We start from the raw sequence: 19,857 nt of genomic DNA on the forward strand, positions 1-19,857 counted from the left end.
GCTGGTCTCAAACTTCTGGGCTCAAAGAGATCCACCTGCCTCTGCCTCCCAAAGTGTTGGAATTATAGGCATGAGCCACTGGGTCCAGTCTTTTGCCCATTTTTCAGTCGGGTTTTGTTGTTGTACTGAACTCTGTAACCTCTTTTCATGTTACTCTCTCACTTAGAATCCTAGGATACTAACATGCAGAGAGCATCTCTGCTCCTCAGAGACAAACATGCCCTCTCCTACCTTTTGCAGTTGCTGACTCTTCTCATGACTGACTTCTCATCCTTCAAGCACCAGCCCGTCACTTTGGAGAACTTTGAGTCATCTAAAGCCATCTCCCTCTTTACCACTGTTTATCACACTTCCTCATGTCCCTGTTTCTTCTTGAAAATCACTATCTGCATTTATCTTCTTCGTTTCCATTTTTACTTGGAATATACCTGTACATGGAATGACAGTTAAGTTCCCTGGGATGCAGACATGCCTGCTATGTTTATGGCTATGTCTCCAGTGCCCAGCTTAGCACCTGGCATGTAGTCTTGGCTCAGTATTTACTGAATGAATGAATCACTACTAGAGGGGGCATTGCAGGGAAAAAGAAGGTGATGTGGCCCAAACTGGAATTTTACCTCTTTACCTAGGCTCTGGGTCATAGAAAAGGCCAACCAAGCTTTCTGGCTCTGAACTCCACACATTAATTCCTGGATCAGAAGCACAGTCCTGTTTGAGCCAGGGACATTGCTTTGGAGTTGCTTAGAGGAAATAGGTAAATATTCTTGGTGTCCACCCAACCGAGGCAGAAGGCTGTGGGGATTTGCCATGGCTACCCTCACTCTTCCCCATACGCCTGAGGTATAAGTCAGCTCGGCTAAAGTCCTTTGAGATTTGCAGAGTACTTGAGATTATGGGAATGACTTGGGTTCCATCAGTCTCCTGGGGTCTGAGTCTGTCAGTCAGAGTACCTGCAGTGAATAGTCAGAAGATGAAAATGAACTTTCCATACCATAACACACTAGAAAAATCAAGTTTATTTTAAAATATTTTTAAAGGCTAATGCCATAGCAAAAATAACCCAAGAGTGGCTGAACCAAACTCAGAGAATTAAAGGAGCATCAGCCAATGCAAGCAGGTCTATATAAAATACACATTGTTTATAAATGTGTACAGCAGAAGGCACAGCAGCCCCAGAGGGCCAGACAGGGACAACAGGGAGAAACAGAGGGCCATCTGGAGGGACAGGCACGCCCATACCACTCAAAGCCCTGGGCCCCAAGTGCACCTCCAAAGTCACCTACCCTGCAGCATAGCTCTTGCCCTTTCTGAGCCTGGGTATAGCTGGAGACCAAGTTCACCTGCATCTTGGCACATCCACCTATAATTGGCACCTCTCATGGCCTCTAACAACCCAGCAAAGCTCAGTGAATGGATTTGTTCTCCCTGCCTTTCAGCAAGAACCAGAGAGAAGTACTGAGGCAAGAAAGGTTATTTCCCTAGAAAAGACTGATGAAAGGGTGAAAAGGGCTGGTTCCAAATAAAAAGGATGGCCGTTCATGGAACAGTGAGTTTCCCCTGAGACATACAGATTTGGTGCAAGCAACACAAAAGGCCAGGCTCTAGGCTTCATCCTAAAAACTGGGAGGGGGAGAGCATGAAGAGACCACTTACTGGGAGTCCCTCCAATCCTCATTTGGGTTTGTCATAAATGGGACAGACAATAGTCTGCTCCACAATAAACAGTTACCACCTGGATTTCGTTCCCTGATTAACCTCTCAGTGTCTGAAGAGGGGAAAACAGTGGCTGATACCACCCACCCCATCAGCAGCAACTTTCCCTGATATTTCTGGCCTTCTAAGAGACCCTTTCAGAACCCCCAAAGCCACTATCTTAGCAGATGGGAGTCCCAGGGAGATCAGGCCAGAGTTGTAGGGCACAGAGAAGCTTTTTAGAATAGAGAAGGCCCTGAAAGAGAAGGACAGCTCCCCAAGGCAGAATCATCACCGCATTCAACCTCCTCATCCCCTACCTTTCCTGTCCCCGGAGGTATGAGATAGACCCCCCTGGCCTGGCTCCTGCGCTGTACCAGACCCACAGTGGATACTTCTATCTTAATGGAGAACAGGCGACATGGAGTGGAGGACCCTCCTCCATGGCCTGCAACCCAATGACTATGGGGTGACACAAGTGACCTCTGCCCTGTGATGGCCCAACACCAACCTGAGATCTGAGCAGGCAGGGAGTAGACAGCAAGACCTCAGATCCAAGCCTCCACCCTCTCCATTCCCTATTTCCAGGGCCTGGGACACCTTAGAAATGTTTGAACACACAAGGGCAAGACCCACTACCAGGTCTATGACCACAGTGATCTGTGTCACCAGAAAGTGACAGCTGAGGAAATGGAATTCAGGTACCTCTGTTCTTCACAGCCCCTGCCACGCAGCATCTCCCCATGGTGCAGCCAGCCACCTCATGAGGGGCCAGCACAGAGCCCCGGCCTAGAGCATGGAAATTCATCTCTGGCTGGAATCATCTCTGGCCCCCCTCTTCATCCACAGCTTCTCAGCAGGCCCCAGCCCAAGCCTGACAGATGCCTGCCTGCCTGCAGAGAAGCCCCGTGGGAGCACAGTGTTGGGGGAGACCAGAGCCCACACAGGTGGTTTGTGTTCTGGCCTCTGACCCCACCACGGGAGTGATCTGTGTAATGGAGCCACATTCCACATATGAAAGCATGGCCTCTGTCCCTTGAGGTTGCCTCCAGCGTTTTGCCTGTGTGCCAGAACTGTTTCCAAGGAGCCAGCTAATTTTTTTTTTTTTTCTCATTTTAAGTGGTTGCTGAAGCTTTGTGTACAGAATTCCTCAACTGGTTCCAAAAAATCTGGCTTTTTGTTTGAGTCCAAAAATCGTAGAAGCCAGTTACTTTGTAAACAGGTACTTCAGATCTCTCAGAGGGAGGAGAAGAGCTGGGAGGAGGAAGGGGGATCTGGAATATTTTCCTTCATACGCAGTCTTAGCACAGCAGCAGCATAAACCACAGGGATCGTTGGTAGAGACTTAGCACCCAGCAAATTCTTTCTTCGTGGAAAAGGAATGGGGACAAAGGCCACATGGCTGTTACCTGCACACAAGAAAGATGCCCATATCAAGGAAAGGGCCCACAAGGCAGATGGACGTGCGCAGACGGGCCAGTGACAACTTTATTTCCCCCAAGAGTGGGTCAGCATGGGACCTGTGTACCCTGCACGCTGCTCAACCTTGCTTAGGATCAGAAGCCAGCTCAAAACAGAACCAAGTCCAGCCAGGCAGCCTGGCCTGAGGTTCTTGGCCCCTGTCCTCAACCCTCAGTCTCCCCAAAGGCATTAGGAAGAGAAAAGGCCTCACCTGTGCCCAGGGACTGGGCTGTCCCAACTCAAGGAGCATAACTGCTGCTCTAGCTGTGAAATACGGAACGCCAGATAAGATGAGGACACGACCAGGATGCAGATCCTGGAGAAAGGAGCAATACAGAGTTAGTATTTCTTCCACAGAAAGATCATTTCTGGAAGTTCACCAGAAATAGTGGGAACCAAGCTACCGCTGCAGTTGGAAGAATTAAAGAACCCTTTGTCCGGTGGCCAGTTAAGGCTTCAGCATCTTTCTTCTCATAGCCTGCATAGGGGACTTGAGACTCGTCCCCATGAAGGTGTCCTCACAGCCCAATTGGAGCTCTGGGCCCTTAAGCTGAGCCCTGGAGGGAGCTCTGGCCAGACAGCCAGAGCAGCCATCCTACCCTTCCTCTCACCAGCCACCGTGGTCCTTTCTGTGCCTCCTCTGGGAGGCCATGATGATGACCCCCTAGACGGTGGGCCCACTCCCCCAGCAGGTGCCAATGTTGACGGTAAAAACCCGGCCAAGAGACCAGAGGAGGCTGATGAACTAAGGTGAGAGAAAGCAGGGGCTGGCTGTTCATGCCACTTCCCACCATGCTCACTACTCTACTGGTCCATAGACAGAGGTACAGCCAAGTCAGAGGTTCTGGAAGCTGCCCTAGTGGTGGGCTATGGAGAGGCCATGCTTTTCCCCTCTCTCTCCAATTTTGCTGGCCCTCCTCTCAAATCCTATGCAGCTTTTCCTCTTCTCAACATCTCCATATCCTGCCCCTCTCCACCAAACAGTCTTAACCCTAAATTACAGGGTTTCAATAAAGACTGGAGATCCTTTCTCTTGCTACAGAAGGGCGTGCCACATGGCCTACAGATACTACTCAAGAGCTTGAATTTGACTCAGAACCTTCCCCTGGTTCTGAACAGAACTCCCCACACTCCAAGGCCCTTGTTCCAAACACCTAGACACGTGGGTAGGTCTGTCCCCCTCCCCAGTATTGTCACCTACAGCACAAAGAAGACCTTCAGAAGCTGATAATCCCAGAGCCTCAGCTCCCCAGTGCTCCCAGTCTCCTCCTCCAGCTCATCTTCCTCACAGACAGCATTCTCTGCAGTGGGAGAGCAGTTCGGCATCTTCTTAGGGCAGGCAGGACCCCAGCCCGGCATGGGCCATGCCCATCTCCTGCCATTTTCAGAGGCTACTTGGGCTCTTGACTTTTCTATATGGATTTGGAGAAATAAAAAAATCAGCACTCAGAAGCCCTGCTGGCTGTGGTGAGCCCTTTTTATGGAACTGGGAAGAAAAAGGCTGGCCTTTGTAAGTAGTTGCCATGGACAAGCCCTCTGAACTTACCAGGCCCTGGAGGCGTCCTGGAGGGGAAGAAACTGTCTGTGGAGTCTACAGATGCTGCAGGGGTACGAGGCATGTTGTCCGGGAGAGACAGGGACCTGGAGGAAGGGCATACCTTTCTCCACTTCATCTCAGGGATGAGGACTTCCTGCAGAAAGACAGGAGAAGCTCTCTTACCCCGGCCCTTGGGATCTCACTTGCCCTAAGGAGCCCACACCAGGTTTATCAGAGCTTTTTCCAGATACTACAATACAGATGCCTAGCCAGGTATGGAAGCAGGTGCAAGCGGGGAGGGCAGTTGCCATAGCAATCATTGGCCTCTCCTCTCTGCTCCCTTGCTGTGACTAGCTGTTCTGCCAGGAAACGATGTCTTTGAACACTGCTAGTATAGAACTACAGTGGGATCTTAAATGTGATCCATCCCAGGCACATGCTCAGCTCTGAGGCCAAGAAAGCTCGGTACATCATGCCTTAGGTAGGATAAGTTCTGGCTCCTCCCATTCCAAGCCCTAATCTTGGCAGAACTTAGGGTGCCCATACACAAAAATGGGAACATCACCTTCTATCCGGCAGGTGGTTTCATGCATATCACATACTTGGCTAAACACTATAGTTACTGAAGGAGCCTTCCAACACCCTAGGGTCATTTCTACCCCATGCCTGCCCTAGAAACTCAGCTCTGCCTACCCAGGGCCCCAGCTGCCACAGGAAACTTCTGGAACCTTGGCAAATCTAAAATAAGTCTGTCTGGGTTCTAGAGGGATATTTGGAATTCTTTCCTAGGGACATCTTTTATTTGACAGGTCTCCCTCTGTTGCCCAGGCTGGAATACAGTGTTGTGTCCTTGGCTCACTGCAGCCAAGGTGCAGTGATCCTCCCACCTCAGCCTCCTGGATAGCCTGGGACTACAAGTACATGCCACCACGCCCTGCCAATTTATGTATTTTTATTGAGACAGAGTCTCACAATGTTGCCCAGGCTGGTCTCGAACTCCTAGGCTCAAGCCATCCTCCTACTTTGGCCTCCCAAAGTATTGGGATTACAGGTGTGAGCCAGCACACTCGGCTCCCAGGAACATCTTTATCCCCTTGAAGGCCCTCTTGACTCAGCCAAAGAAAAGAGGATGGGCCACTGGCCCTGCATCCGTACAGGTGTGTGACCCAACCTGGCCATTGTTTTGGGACTTGGACTTCTGTTTGACTCAGAAAGTCAGCCTATTGGCCGGGCGCAGTGGCTCACACCTGTAACCTCAGCACTTTGGGAGGCAGAGGCTGCTGGATCACTTGAGGCCAGGAGTTCAAGACAGCCTGGCCAACATGGGGAAATCCCGTCTCTACTAAAAATATAAAAATTAGCTGGCTGTGATGGCAAGTGCCTGTAGTCCCAGCTATGCAGGAGGCTGAGGCAGGAGAATCACTTGAACCCAAGAGGTAGAGGTTGCTGTGACCCGAGATGGTGGCAATGTACTGCAGCATAGGCAAAGAGCAAGACTCTGTCTCAGAAACCAAAAAAGGGAAGTCAGCCTATCTGCCGAGGCCCTGGTGACTCTGCTTATAGTGTGGCAGGTTTAGGAAATGCCCTGGCACAGCATGGACACTGGCTCTTGAGCCTGGTGCCCCAGTTCTGCATTGTGGGCCCCTCCTGGGAGGCCCAGAAGCCTCAGAGCTCCAGGCACTACCAGGCCAGCAGTCTTTGCTCCCAGCTTCACTTCTCACCAGAGACTCAGGTTCCTCTGGAAATTGTCTTACACTTAGACTCTTCTTGCTGGAAGGCTGAGGAGGAAAGGGAACAGCAGTCACTTGTCCATCTGGAACAGGCAAGATCAGGCACAGGGAACCATCAGCCCTCTTCAAGACAGCTTTACCTCCAAATAAGCCACTTTGTGCCGCACGAAGTCTAGCTCCCAGGCTCTGTAAGGGACCCCCTATTTAATGCTAGAGCAGAGGGGCAAACTCCAGGCAACTTGGTCTCCCCACTGCTACCCCACCACTCCCGTCTTCCTCACCATAGGCCAGAGAGAGTTGTAGGGCATGTTGGGAAGCAGCTACATGCTCTTGTCCATGCATGAAGGAAGCACAAATGAAGGGCTGAACACAAAGATGGTCCCTGACCTACAATAGTTCGACTTAGAATTTTTTAACTTTGCAGTAGTACCAAAGTGATACGCTTTCTGTAGAAACTGTACTTCAAATACGTTCTGGTTTTTGTTTTTTGGTTTTTTTTCTTTTTGTGATGGTCTCGCTCTTGTCACCCAGGCTGGAGTGCAGTGGTGCAATCTCGGGTCACTGCAACCTCCATCTCCCGGGTTCAAGTGATTCTCCTCCCTCAGCTTCCCAGGTAGCTGGGATTACAGGCGCCTGCCACAACACCTGGCTAATTTTTGTATTTTTAGTAAAGACAGGGTTTCACCATGTTGGCCAGGCTGGTCTCAAACTCCTGACCTCAGGTGATCCACCCACCTCGGCCTCCCAAAGTGCTGGGACAATACAACCATTCTGTTTTTCACATTCAGTACAGGATTCAATACATTACATGAGGTGTTTCACACTTTATTATAAAACAGGCTTTGTCTGAGATGATTTTGCCCAGCTCTAAGCTAATGAAAGCATTCTGAGCATGTTTAAGCGAGGCGGGGCTAAGCAGCAATGTTCTGTAGGTGATATGTACCTCTATTAAATGCATTTTTGACTTATGATATTTTCAGCTTTTGGTGGGTTCATGGTACATAAACCACGAACAAAGAACGTCTGTATATAGAGATACACAGGGGCCCACTGGCCTCAAAGACATGCTTGCAAGCATAGACACACAGTCCGAGTACTGTGTCTAGTACATTGAGCCTGAGCCTTTAACTCCCCTCTCCCTCTCCCTGTCCCATTCCCTGTGGTGGAGAGATGGGTGACCTCCCCCAACACCCTTGTCCCAAGACCTGCATCCAGGCCTGAGCAGCCTCCCTGGCCCTCCTGCTCCCAAGTTCCATACCTGTAGGTGGGTGCAGACTCTCCTCAGCAGTTCATATACACTGTCCCGGGACAGCAGTGACACAAAGATATACTGGGACATGGAAAGAAAACAGACAGGGGTGGGGTGAGATGAGACCCCTTGCTGTGCCAGCAGGCCCCCTCGTGGATTGGACACAGGCCCACAGGGGTATCAGGCCGTGAGAGCCAACAGGAGCTCTGCCTAGGAACTTCTCTTCCAGCTTGTTGAAGGGCCTGAAATAATGCACTGGAGAGCTGCAGGGTTGGGTGAAATAAAGACCTGGGAATGTGCCCGAGTCAGACTGGGCTCCTGAACTTTGTCTGGTTTCTCTTTGCAGGACACAGGGGCTGCCGGGGCTGAGAGCGGAGACGGACAAGGGAGTGCCGGCCCAGTGCACTCACCTTCTGGCTGGTGTTGGTGGTGATGGCCAGTCCGTTGGGAAGGAGCCGTGCCAGCTTGTGTTTTTTTATCATTTGCACAGACACCACAGGAATGACCACCTGATAGGGAGAGGGATGCTTTTCACAGGACTCACCCCAAGGACATGGTCCCTTTGCTCCCTGAATAGGAACCCAGCTATGAGCCCAGCATGGCCACCATGGCGAAGCCTGGCCCCATGTGGGGAAGTATCTGAACCTTCTACCTTCTCATCCAGGCTCCCCTTCCAGTTGTCCCTGCAACCCTGCCCCAGCCTTGGCAGTATGTGTCACTCTGGGCTGTCACATAGGTATCCTGTTATCCAGGAGGCCAAGGACGGTGGCTCTGGTCAGTCTCAGGCTCTAGTAATGGAGCACCCTAGGCTATACTTGGCCACAACTATGGCTCCCCTTAAATGTGACATCCCGCTCTGATTCTCAAAGCATTTCTGAGATATCCAGAAGCAGAATGATTTGGCTGTGAACTGTTCAGGTCAGCTCAGGCCAGATGTGGGGTCCAGATTGAGGCCCCTGTTTTAGAAGGGAAAGGACTACTTTCCTGGACACTGATGGGATGCCTTGAAGCTGCTCATCCAACCAGCAAGGGGCTTCACCAAGCGACCAGCATGCAGAGGGATAGGCATGACCTGAGGCATGGCTGCAGGGCAGGAGGCTGGCTCTCCCCTCACAGGTCATGGCAGCCCTTACCACTCATTACTACCTTGATATCCTTGCCAAAGAGGCTGGCGTGGAAGCAGAGCCAGTTGGGGGAGATGTAGAGCCGGCCCTGAAGAAGGAGGTCCCTCTGGAGGGCACAGGAGCACACTGTGATGTCACAGGAGAGAAGATGGCCATAAGCAAGGTCAGCCTGGGAAGCCCCAGGGCCTGGGTCCTCACACTCTGGAGTCCAGAGTTTAGCCTCAGAACCTGTCTCCTCAGACTCCACATTCCAGCGCCCAAACCCTAAAGAGTCCATTCCCCAGCATCAAAGCATCCTCCCAACTGCCCCTCCACCCCACCAGCCTGCTGGATGTTTCTTCCTTCACCCATGCTCCAGAGGGTCCAGGTAAGGTTCCTGCCCTGCTCTCTGAGCCTGTGTTCTCACAACCTCAGGCAGAAGCCCTGTTCTGCCCTGCCCTGCCCTGCCTGAAGGCCTTGATTGTGCAAATGCCCCTACAGGCTCAGTGAGAGGCCTAAGCAGGGAAGAAGTCACTGGTAAGATCAGAACAGACACAAGATTCCAATGCCCTCAAGCAAACCTTCAAAAATGCAATGCTGTGTCCCAAACCAGCCCAGTCTTCTCACACTTCTGGGGGAGTGGTCCATATCTGAAGGACAGCCAGCTCCCATTTCTAAATCATACCTTGGAGGGTCCAGAGCAGAGGACTCTCGCCCCAGGCACTCAGGGTGCCTAACCAGCTATACCAGGGGAGACAGCTTACCTTTGAGAACCACTTCCTCCAAGGGAACATCTTTAAACAGCTTGTGGTATTGCTGGTTGTATTTATTCAGTGGTATCTGCAAACACACAGGCTATATCTGAGAAGTCCTGAGCAATCAGACCACCAAGGGGCCCTGCTCCGGCCAACAGGAAATAATGCCACAGCCTCCTGACCCATGCTAGGGGCTTAGCATGAAGCAGCTAGTAAGCAGCCAGTGAATACAGAGGGCTGAGTGTCAAGCAAGCTCATCTAGTGCTGCTTGGTCCTGACAGGCAGCTTGTACTAGTAGAGGGGGGACACACTACTCCCACCTGGGAAGGGACACCCACTCAGGTCTCCTGATTTCCTAAGGACAGGCCTGGTGGCCAAGGAGCCAAAAGTCATGAATTCTGAGAGCCATGGGCCCTTTCCTGGGTGAACAGTGAGAAGTCAGCCTCCGCACTCACCCCTTCTCGGCCACACTTCTTTATCTCTTCACCCTTCAAGCCTTCTGGGCAGTGCAGACTGCAAAGGAGACGTTCCATTTTGGGGACAAGGAACCCCGGTCCTGCCCATGCGTCCTCAGTGCCAATTCTGCCCTGGCCTTGAGCCAGAAGCTTGGGGCAGAGATTGGAAACTAGGGCCCTTCTTTAGGGGACACAACAAAATGACAAGTACAGCAAGCACATAGCTACACAGCTCATCCCCAGGGAAGGGCACCGCTGGAGGCAGGGAGGGGTTGCCAAGAACCCACCTTCCCTGATGTGGGTGAGCAACATCCCCAGGAGGTGTGCCCAGTCTCCCAGAGATGCTGAGGAGCTGCCTCCACTGGGCTTCAAAGACCCTGTCCCATTTCTGTGGCTAAGGGGTAAGCAGGGGAGCAGGCAGTATGGGAATGGGGACAAGTTTGGGGTATGGATGAGGTAAAGGTGTCAGACAGACTCACAGCTCCGGGGCCTGGCCATGGGCCATGATCCCAGCAAGACTGCCCTCTGCCACCTCCTCCCTGTGGAGGAGCTCCACTGCTTGGAGGTTGGCACAGACTCACCTGACCTGACTGAGGCTACCACACTGGGAAAGGGGTATGGCACTGAGAAAAAAAGGTAAATCTTTGCCCTGGCCAGATTGACCCAGGCACAGGTGAGCAGGGACAAGCCTGGAAACCTGAGAAGCATGGACTCTGCTAGGTCCCAGTGCACTGGGACAGGCCTGAGGGGCGGGAGGAAGCAGCCCAAGGCAGCCTGTGCCTGACTTCACAGACCTGCAAAGAGGCCCCGGCTCAGCCTTGAGGTCCTCTTACAAACAGCACGTCCTGAGGGCTTCCCACCCGCTAGTCTGTATGTATTCCTGACAGGGAAAAGGGTCCTCACCTGCAGTCCAGGGGCTCCTGAACGCTGTCTGGTTTCTCTTTGCAGGACACAGGACTGTTCAGAGAAGTCTTTCCGTGCATTTGTTGGTTGCTAGGGAAAAAACGGCCCACATCATGAGGACACCTTTCCCAGCAGCCCCACCGTGCCCAGGGCCGCTGCCTCTGTCTCCAACCCAAGACTGGCCCTGATATTGAGGGTGACACTGAAGACCTCACAGTTCAGAGGCAGCAGTGCAGGCAGAGGTTCTGGGACAGCTGACGGAGTGGAGTAGGGGGTCTCACACAGCATCTTTCCCGAAAGCCAGAAGTTCTGCTTATGCCTAGGCTGGTAGGAAAATCAACCTGTCTACCTCATCTCCAGTGCCAGGCAGCTCGCAGGCCAGACCGAGTGAGGCCTCTAGCCCCACCCTTGAGGAGGCACACTGGAAGGGAGGACCCTGAGACTTGCTCATGCTGAAAACAAGTTTCCAGAGTACCCGGGCAGCATGGCTGAAAACCGTCCAGTTCCAGGAAAGGAGGCTGAGCACAGGAAGCCTTATCGAAGCTCTGGAGCTGATGCACTGAAGGTGTGGGAGGTGGACACCTGTCAGCCTACAGATGTGTGGTCAGGAGGGGAGGAGCCGTCTTATAGCAGGAAGTGGGCTCAGTCACCTTGGGCAGTCGGACAGCTCCGTGATAAGAGCCAAACAAACCATCTCAAAAATGTCCCTGAGAGAGGGCGTGGGAGGGAACAGATCCTCTCTCCCTGGGCAGGTGGGGCTCTCCAATGGCCTTTGAGTTTCTGCCTCCACTAAACACTCCAAAGAATCATTACCCTGTTCCTGCTCCTCCAGGCTTCAAATCAGTAAAGCCTGAGCCGTCAATCCAGCCCCTACCGAGTTGGCCCAGGAGCTGACCAAGAAAGAGACGGTGGTGGAGAAGCAGGGTCATGCTGGGCCAGAGTGGTGGTCAGGAACAGGTAACAATGTCAAGTGCCGTGGTCTCACAGCAGATTAGGAGCTGGAGCCTGAAACCTACAAACCTCAATGCTCAGTCACACTCTGCTCCACAATTGAGGCAAGTCAAAGTTCTCTTCTTCAAGAACAGAGCTGTCGCCTCTACCCAAGGTCTGCCGGGACCCTCAGAGATTGATTTAGTCTCACCCACCCCCCATACCATTATACAGATCAGAAAACTGAGTCCTGCCAAGGGACAGCCTGTCTCAAGTACTACACAGTGAGGAGCCAGGTGACCTCACCCACAAAATCAGCTCAGCCATGGCCATGTGGCCTGCTTACCTCTGTCCTCAATCTTAGGGTTTTGCCACATGTATCAACATGTGCCTACCACAGTCTTGTGAAGTGACAGACTGTTAGAGATCTGACCCTTTGACTCTCAAAGTTGATCTCTGGATTTGGTTTCATCGTGTCACATTTCACAGGTTTTTCCCCCCTTGATTTTTAAAGCTCATTATAGAAAATATATAAAAATATATATAAGATCAAAGTCACCTATAAGATTCCTCTAAAATCACCCGCAGAAAACATGTATGCATAAACATATAACCTGTGTGAATGGTTATATAACCTATAATTTGCATGCCTAACCCAATTTCATGAGGAATTTCCCATGTCACTCACTTTCCATTTCTGGGATAGATTCTCAGAAGTGAAATTAGTGGACTGAGAATAAACATGCTATTCCAGTTAACCCAGCCGTCAGCACGACATGAGGGTGCCTGTTTCCCCACATTCAGGCCCTTCTCTGGATATTGTCTCTTGCTCACCTTTGCAAATCCGTTAGGTGAGAATATGTTGTTTTCATTTGTATTTCTGCTTAGTGGTAGGTTGAACACATTTTTCCAATTATTAACCACTGGAATTTCATCTGTGAACTGTCTATAAGAATTGTCTTATACAAAATTCTTTTTTTTTTTTTTTTTTTTTTTGAGACAGGGTTTTACTTTGTCACCCGGGCTAGAGTACAGTGGCACGATCTCGGCTCACTGCAGCCTCAACATCCCGAGCTCGAATGATCTTCCCACCTCAGCCTCCCAGGTAGCTAGGACTACAGGCATGCACCACCATGCCTGGCTAAGTTTTTAATTTTTTTGTAGTGGGGGGTGGGAGAGTGGTATCTCACTGTGTTGCCCAGACTGGTCCTAAACTCCCGAGCTCAAGCAATCCTCCCACCTCAGCTTCCCAAATTGCCAGGATTACAGGTGTGTGCCACCATGCCTGGCTTTTTTTTTTTTTTTTTTTTTTTTTTTTGAGATAGAGTATCACTCTGTTGCCCAGGCTGGAGTGCAGTGGCATGATCTCAACCTCCGCCTCCTGGGTTCTAGTGATTCTTGTCCCTCAGCCTCCCGAGTAGCTGGGATTACAGCGCCTGCCACCACATCCAGCTAATTTTTGTTTTTTGGTTTTTTTTTAGTAGAGTTGGGAGTTTCACCATGTTGGCCAGGCTGGTCTTGAACTCCTGATCTCAGGTAATTCACCCGCCTTGGCCTCCCAAAATGCTGGAATTACAGGCATGAGCCACTGTGCCCACCCTGTAAATTCTTTATTAAGAATATTAATCCAGCCGGGCACAGTGGCTCAAGAGATCAAGACCATCCTGGTCAACATGGTGAAACCCCATCTCTACTAAAAATACAAAAAATTAGCTGGGCATGGTGGCACATGCCTGTAATCCCAGCTACTCAGGAGACTGAGGCAGGAGAATTGCCTGAACCCAGGAGGCGGAGGTTGCGGTGAGTCGAGATCGCACCATTGCACTCCAGCCTGGGTAACAAGAGCGAAACTCCGTCTCAAAAAAAAAAAAAAAGAATATTAATCCAAGCCCAACCGACTTTCAAGTCTTTTTAAATTAAAAGCCAACTCCTGGCCAGGCGTGGTGGCTCATGCCTGTAATCCCAGCACTTTGGGAGGCTGAGGCAAGTGGATCACCTGAGGTCAGGAGTTCAAGACCAGCCTGGCCAACATGGTGAAATCCCGTCTCTACTAAAAATACAAAAATTAGCTGGGCATAGTGGTGGGTGCCTGTAATCCCAGCTACTCAGGGGTCTGAGGCAGGAGAATCACTTGAACCTGGAAGGCAAAGGTTGCAGTGAGCCAAGATCACACCATTGTACTTCAGTCCAGCCTGGGAGATGAGGGAAACTGTCTTAAAAAAATAAAAATAAATAAAAAAGGCCAACTCCTTTACATTTGCCCATTGGACCCAGTCCCTCCTCTCTCTCTGCTGATAATACTATTGGCTCAGAGACCCTGCCAACTACCAAAATGATCTTCAGTTCACTTTCCACTAAAGAGTGGTGTCTTCTCCCCTGCAGTGTTTATTTTGATGAATGAAAATGAATTGAGGCCAGGCGCAGTGTCTCACGCCTATAATCCCAACACTTTGGGAGGCCGAGGCGGGTGGATCACGGGGTCAAGAGATCGAGACCATCCTGGCCAACAAGGTGAAACCCCGTCTCTACTAAAAATACAAAAATTAGCTGGGCATGGTGGTGCGTGCCTGTAGTCCCAGCTACTCAGGAGGCTGAGGCAGGAGAATTGCTTGAACCCAGGAGGTGGAGGTTGCGGTGAGCCGAGATTGTGCCATTGCACTCCTGTCTGGGTAACGAGAGCGAAACTCCATCTCAAAAAAAAAAAAGAAAATGAAATGGGAGCAGTGCCACATGAAGTCTGGGGCAGAGTGGTGACTGAGCACTCACCAGCAGAACCAGTCCGGCAGGGGACACCCAGTGACCAGCTGGGCCTGGACCCAGAGGGCTAAGGAGACTTTAAGAGCATAGGCTCAGCCTGGTGCCCGACCCTGCAGGCAGCTGCTGTCAATTCTACTCACAGAGTTTTCCTCACACTAGATGTTCATGCCTGTGGGTCATGAACCTCCTCCTCATCCGTCCCATCCCCATGCCCCCACTGTGGAGTTCACGTCAGGGGTCCTGGAAGCCACAAAAAACTCTTAATTTCTGTCGTGAGAGGTATGGAGCAACGGAGTAGCAGTATTTTGACATTAAAGCAGATACAAAAGATTGGAAATCCTCAGATGAGGCTCCTTCCCCCAGCTAAGCCTGGTCTGGAGGCAGAAAGCCCCTCCCCTGAGGGCACAGCAGGTGTCTGCCTGCTCTCCAGCCCCATGCAACAAAAAATACTCCCTGAGCTTTTCACACCATGAGCCAGGTAGGGGGTCTCCCAGTCTGAGGAGCTGCCAGAGGGTAGGGAGAGCACTCAGCACAGGGAGATGTCAAGAATGGGGAGACAGAGGGCAGGAGAGGAGGGGGCGGTGATCGGGGAGCCCAGATACGCAGGAGGCTAGGTGCCTCATGGTGCACCTGACACAGGCACTCTGTTCTGCACACCTCCCCCGGCTCCAAATACCCACACCAAGTAGATGCTCCCAAGCCTACCTCTGTAACCCTGACATCTAGACGCATCCATGCGGGTGAGCTCAGCAGCAGCCCCCAAACCCGCTTCCTCCTAAGCATCCAATGTCTGAAAGGCTCCAGCCTCCCCACAGTTACCCAGGCCAGAATACTCCACGCATTCTTCTCCCCACCCCCACAGCCAATCAAGCCCTCAGGTCCCTCCGAGATAACCCAGGAAACCATCTGTTTTCTCATTCCTGCTATATTATGCAAACCCAGGTCACAGTCCTTTTCCTGGATGCTGGCAACAGCTTCCTGACCAAACCTGCCTCCAGCCATGCGGGTACACACTGCCCAGAGGGCCAGCTGGGGCCCGGGTCTGATCCTGTCACTCTCCTGCTGACGCTCCTTCTTCAGTTCCCGTCACTTCTTCAGCTGGCCCCCCGACCTTCCTACTGTCCAGCCTCATCCCCGACATTCCCTCCCCTTCAGTGCAGCCCAGCGCCTCCACTTCCACGCCGAAGCAGCCCTTCACCCCTGCACACTTCACCTGCTTACCCTTCTCATGCTTATCTACCTGGGGAGTTCCCAGTCATCTTTCAAGCTCCAGGTAAAATGTCACCACCTCTGTGAAGTCTTCCCTGGTTTCCCCCAGCACAGGGACTCACTCCCCCTTCTGTGGTCCACTGTCCCTTCTTGCAGGCTGCTGTCCCGGCACTTACCACACCAGACTCTGCTTGTCTGTTTACACATCTGTGTCCCCCAGTTGACTCTGAGCTCCGGCAGGGGTATGTCCCGTACATCTCTGTATCCCCAGCATACAGCCAGCACCCAGTGTTTGCTGAATGAAGGAAGGAGAGACAGGGAAAGAGGTAACACCCCAAAAGGGAGACAGAAAAGAAAAAGCAAGGCAGTGAGAGTGAGGAGGCAGAGAGAATGACACACCCAGCAGGAAAGGAGGGGAGAGGCTGGACAGGAGCTGACAGGGTCCCCCACAGCAGGGCCCTTCCCTCCAGGAGGCCTGGCCCGGTTCCTCAAGGCACTCAGCCCATGGTGGTTGACTGATCAAAGGGGAACTCAGATGGGAGGTAGGAGATGGAAGAAAAGAATTAAGGGCCCAGGCAGGATTGGGTATTTGGGTAAAAGTACAGGCTGAGCCCCTCCTGCCACCACTGGGCTGCATGGCCCTGGGTTCACCATACTCTGGCAACACTCCCCCAGCCTTCCCAGCCCCCTTCCCCATGCCCAGCCCTTTCTAACCACAGGGCAAACCTCCCTCCAGTACTCATCCAAGCCTCTGGCAGTGGCCAAGCCTGTGGCTGATACTGAAGCACAAACAGCCAGGCCTGTGTGGTCACAGGCAGGGCCTTTCCCTCAGCTAGGGTGGGGTGGTCCCCTTGGGCATCCCTTCCTCCGTGGAGGTGACCGCACTCTCCCAAGTTGACTTCTTGGGGACCCTGTGGGTCCTGCCAACTCTTCTCAAGGCCAGGCCAAAGACAGCTCCACCCTCTGTGCAGCCAGCCAGGACGCTCGGCCCCAGCGAGCTCCAAGCGGAGACCTGAAAACAAGACTGTTCTCTTCCAAACAAAAACACATCATGGCAGCAGGTCCCGACGGTACAAACTCAGAAACCACGGAAATAGCCATCCAAAGACAGGAAGCTTCGTGGACGTCAATCCTGGATAGAACTTCACAAACTGGGGCTCAGTTGGCTGGGGACCTCGGCTCTTCCCTCTAGGGGCTGCTCCAGATCCCCCCACCAGGGTCTCCCTACTCCACCTCACCTCTCACGCAGCTCACCTCCTACTTCAGGGAGAAAGGACACTCTCCTTTTAACTCTAAAGTATAGCCTGCTGGGTGCTCATTAGAATCACCTGCAGTGCTTTTTTTTTTTTTCTTAAAGAGATGGGGTCTTGCTCTGTTGCCTAGGCTGGAACACAGTGGTGCAATCATCTCAGCTTTCTAGGGCTCAAGTGAACCTCCTGCCTAAGCCTCCCAAGTAGCCGAAGCTACAGGTGTATGCCACCATGCCCGGCTATTTCTTTTTTTTTAATAGAGATAAGGTCTTGCTATGTTGCCCAGGCTAGTCTGGAACTCCTGGCCTGAAGCTAACCCCACAGAGTGCTTTTGCTTCTTTTGGGACTTTACATGAATGGAGTCATACCATACATACATGTGGATGTGTCTGCTTTTATTCAACAATGCGTCTGAAATATGGATAGACCACAATTTGTTTGTTTTACTACTGATGGACATCTGGGCAGTTTCCAGTTTTTGCCTCTTATGAAACTGCTATGAAAATTCTAGTATGAGTCTTGTGCATGCAAGTATTCACTTCTGTGGGTAAATACTTAGGATCAGAAGTGCTGGGTCACAAGGCAGGTGTGTGTTCAGCTTTTCTTTTTTCTTTTTGAGACAGAGTCTCACTCTGTCACCCAGGTTGGAGGGCAGTGGCATAATCTTGGCTCACTGAAGCCTCAACCTCCCGGGTTCAAGAGATTCTCATGTCTCAGCCCCCTGAGTAGCTGGGATTACAGGCATGTGCCAACATGCCCAGCTCATTATTGTATTTTTAGTAGAGACGGGGTTTCGCCATGTTGGACAAGCTGGTCTCAAACTCCTGACCTCAAGTGATCTGCCCACCTTGGTTTCCCAAAGTCCTGGGATTATAGGCATAAGCCACTGCACCTGGCTGGCTTTAACTTTTAAAGGCTCCCAGGTGGTTGTAAACCCCCAGCCAACTAAGAAACCACAGGAAGAATCTTGCCCCCACCCATCCTTTCTTTGTGGCTGCTCTCCAAGGCCAATCCACCTGCCTGGGCTCTGGATCTGACACTCCTGAGCCTTCACCCTGGCCCTCTTGAGTTTCAGAAACGTCCTTAGCAAGGCAGGGAACCCCACTGCCAATAAGATTTCCTTCATCTTTTGAGGCCTGGGGGCCCATTTCCTAGGTTGTACGACGGAAGTCAGAAGACAAGCTTTTCCAGGTGTCAGAGGCTGACTCAGAAGACAAGCTTTTCCAGGTGTCAGGGGCTGACTCTGAACCACTGTGTCCTTCCCGAGAGACTCCCCATGTTCTCTCAGGCCCCTCGCAGTCAGAAACCGGGTGAGAAGACCGTTCCGGATGGCACTCTAGGATTCTATGGAGAGAGGCAGGCTCATAAGGTAATTTCCTTCTTTTGCAAAAATAATATCTTGTACCTTCATGGAAGCTCCACCTCCCTTTTTATTTTCTCAGGTGACATTCCATATCTAGGACAACTGCTTTGTCCTTTCCACTGGTTGAAGGAGGGGAGAAAAAAATCTCATAATTGATTCTCATACTGACTGTCATAGGGTGAGGCTTAGTGAGTTGGGGTCCCACTCAGCTACCCTGGCAGAGGGCTCCAGAGGGGCAGGAACTCAGCCTTGTCACGATCCTATCCTCCAGGAAGGGTTCTGAGAACACCCAGGCCAGTAATGGGCTTGCTCTCCCTTCACTGCCTATAACAGCTTTGAGATGAAGCGGGGATGTTGAAGGCCAGAGGCCTGTCTTCCTAAGACTTACCAAGTGACCCTGGCCACAGCCGGCGGAAGCAGGGTGTGCTCCAGACCCAGGCAAAGCCATCGCAAGCTGACCAGCAGCCTGTTTAGAGTGAAAAGATGAGCTGGCCCATCAGACTCCCTTCCTCAGGAATTCCTAAGGAATCCTAACTGGGAAATCCAAGATGTGGAGGTGTGCAGCCAGGAGTGGACAGGCAAGAGAGCCGGGCAGGTTCGAGCTGCAGCTCCCCTCGAGCAAAACCTCTGGGTGTCCCTGGAGACTGGCTCTAGAGCGAGAGAAGATGGGGCAGGAGGCAGAGAGAAGCACAGGGCCATGGGCCAGGCCTCCAGTCTAGGAGAGTGCAAAGAGGGTCTGCTCCCTTGGGATGCCCATGACCTCCTTCTGAGTTTGTGTCTCTAAAAAATGGCAAAAAAGAAAAAAAAATCCCCTCTCCGAACTGCAGATCTTCAGGGCTACTGTGAGGATATGCAGGAGGTCATGACTCAGTCTGGCGTGGAGCTGGGGACACTCACAGCCCTGCCCACTGAGCAGCACACACCCCCACTAGCACCACTGAGCACTGTGTTAGCCTCTGTGCCATCACGTCCTTGAAGGATACCTAAAGAGGCATCTACCCACAGCAAGTGAAGACAGGGGCACCACTGGGCCTCAAAGGCACCCAGAAAGCTCCATATATGTCCTCCATGCCTGAATCTTTCCACTGGGACTACAGCCCAAGGAGCCAGCCACAGCAAGGCCCTCTCTACACCTGGGCCACACCCTGTGACTGCCTCCCACCCTCATGGGCCCAGAGGCACAACCGCAGCTCAGGCCCAGCCACGCTCAGGGTCACTCTCTCTCTTCTTTCTCCACCAGAGGTTTAGAGGACAGCAATTGCGGCCCTCTCCTGCCCAGAGCTTAAAAGGCCTGTGGAGTGAGAACAGTCGCCACGGAGACAGACAGGGACAAACAGCTGAAACGGAAAGCTTTCCTCCTGGGGGACATCCAGGATTTCCTGCAAAGCCCAGGCCAGATCACAGGGCTGGCCCAGCAGAATACCCTGCCGGCTGCTGGCCTCGGCCTGTCGTACCCACTGCTG

General features: G+C 52.0%; 2 protein-coding genes across 14 annotated transcripts in view; one reads left to right on the plus strand and one right to left on the minus strand.

Moving 5' to 3' along the window:
* Positions 1-12,573, plus strand: part of SENP8 (SUMO peptidase family member, NEDD8 specific) — a 57,982-nt gene extending 45,409 nt beyond the window's left edge. The window contains exons 2-3 of one of the 2 annotated variants that reach the window (XM_054240464.2): positions 8,016-9,160; positions 10,931-12,573. The gene's annotated coding sequence lies outside the window, so the exon portion shown is untranslated. Of the gene's footprint in view, positions 1-2,029; positions 2,169-8,015; positions 9,161-10,930 lie in introns of those variants that run through there. The other variant, XM_054240465.2, reaches the window with a different exon arrangement.
* The window catches only part of GRAMD2A (GRAM domain containing 2A), a 38,691-nt gene continuing 19,833 nt past the window's right edge, over positions 1,000-19,857 (minus strand). Inside the window, exons 2-13 of one of the 12 annotated variants that reach the window (XM_078333573.1) lie at positions 15,958-16,076; positions 10,886-10,975; positions 9,983-10,040; positions 9,537-9,612; positions 8,816-8,919; positions 8,080-8,178; positions 7,679-7,750; positions 6,412-6,468; positions 4,700-4,844; positions 4,355-4,565; positions 3,365-3,469; positions 1,000-3,101 (exon numbers count right to left, since the gene is read on the minus strand). In XM_078333573.1, the coding sequence (XP_078189699.1) occupies positions 3,098-3,101; positions 3,365-3,469; positions 4,355-4,565; positions 4,700-4,844; positions 6,412-6,468; positions 7,679-7,750; positions 8,080-8,178; positions 8,816-8,919; positions 9,537-9,612; positions 9,983-10,040; positions 10,886-10,965 (1,011 nt within the window). In that variant the 5' untranslated portion in view covers positions 10,966-10,975; positions 15,958-16,076 and the 3' untranslated portion in view covers positions 1,000-3,097. Of the gene's footprint in view, positions 3,102-3,360; positions 3,470-4,354; positions 4,566-4,699; positions 4,845-6,411; positions 6,469-7,678; positions 7,751-8,079; positions 8,179-8,815; positions 8,920-9,536; positions 9,613-9,982; positions 10,164-10,885; positions 10,976-11,234; positions 11,447-15,957; positions 16,177-19,857 lie in introns of those variants that run through there. The other 11 variants (XM_078333572.1, XM_035259121.3, XM_035259111.3 and 8 more) reach the window with 11 other exon arrangements.

The sequence above is a fragment of the Callithrix jacchus genome, chromosome 8, assembly GCF_049354715.1.
Source record: "Callithrix jacchus isolate 240 chromosome 8, calJac240_pri, whole genome shotgun sequence".
Classification (NCBI taxonomy): domain Eukaryota; kingdom Metazoa; phylum Chordata; class Mammalia; order Primates; family Cebidae; genus Callithrix; species Callithrix jacchus.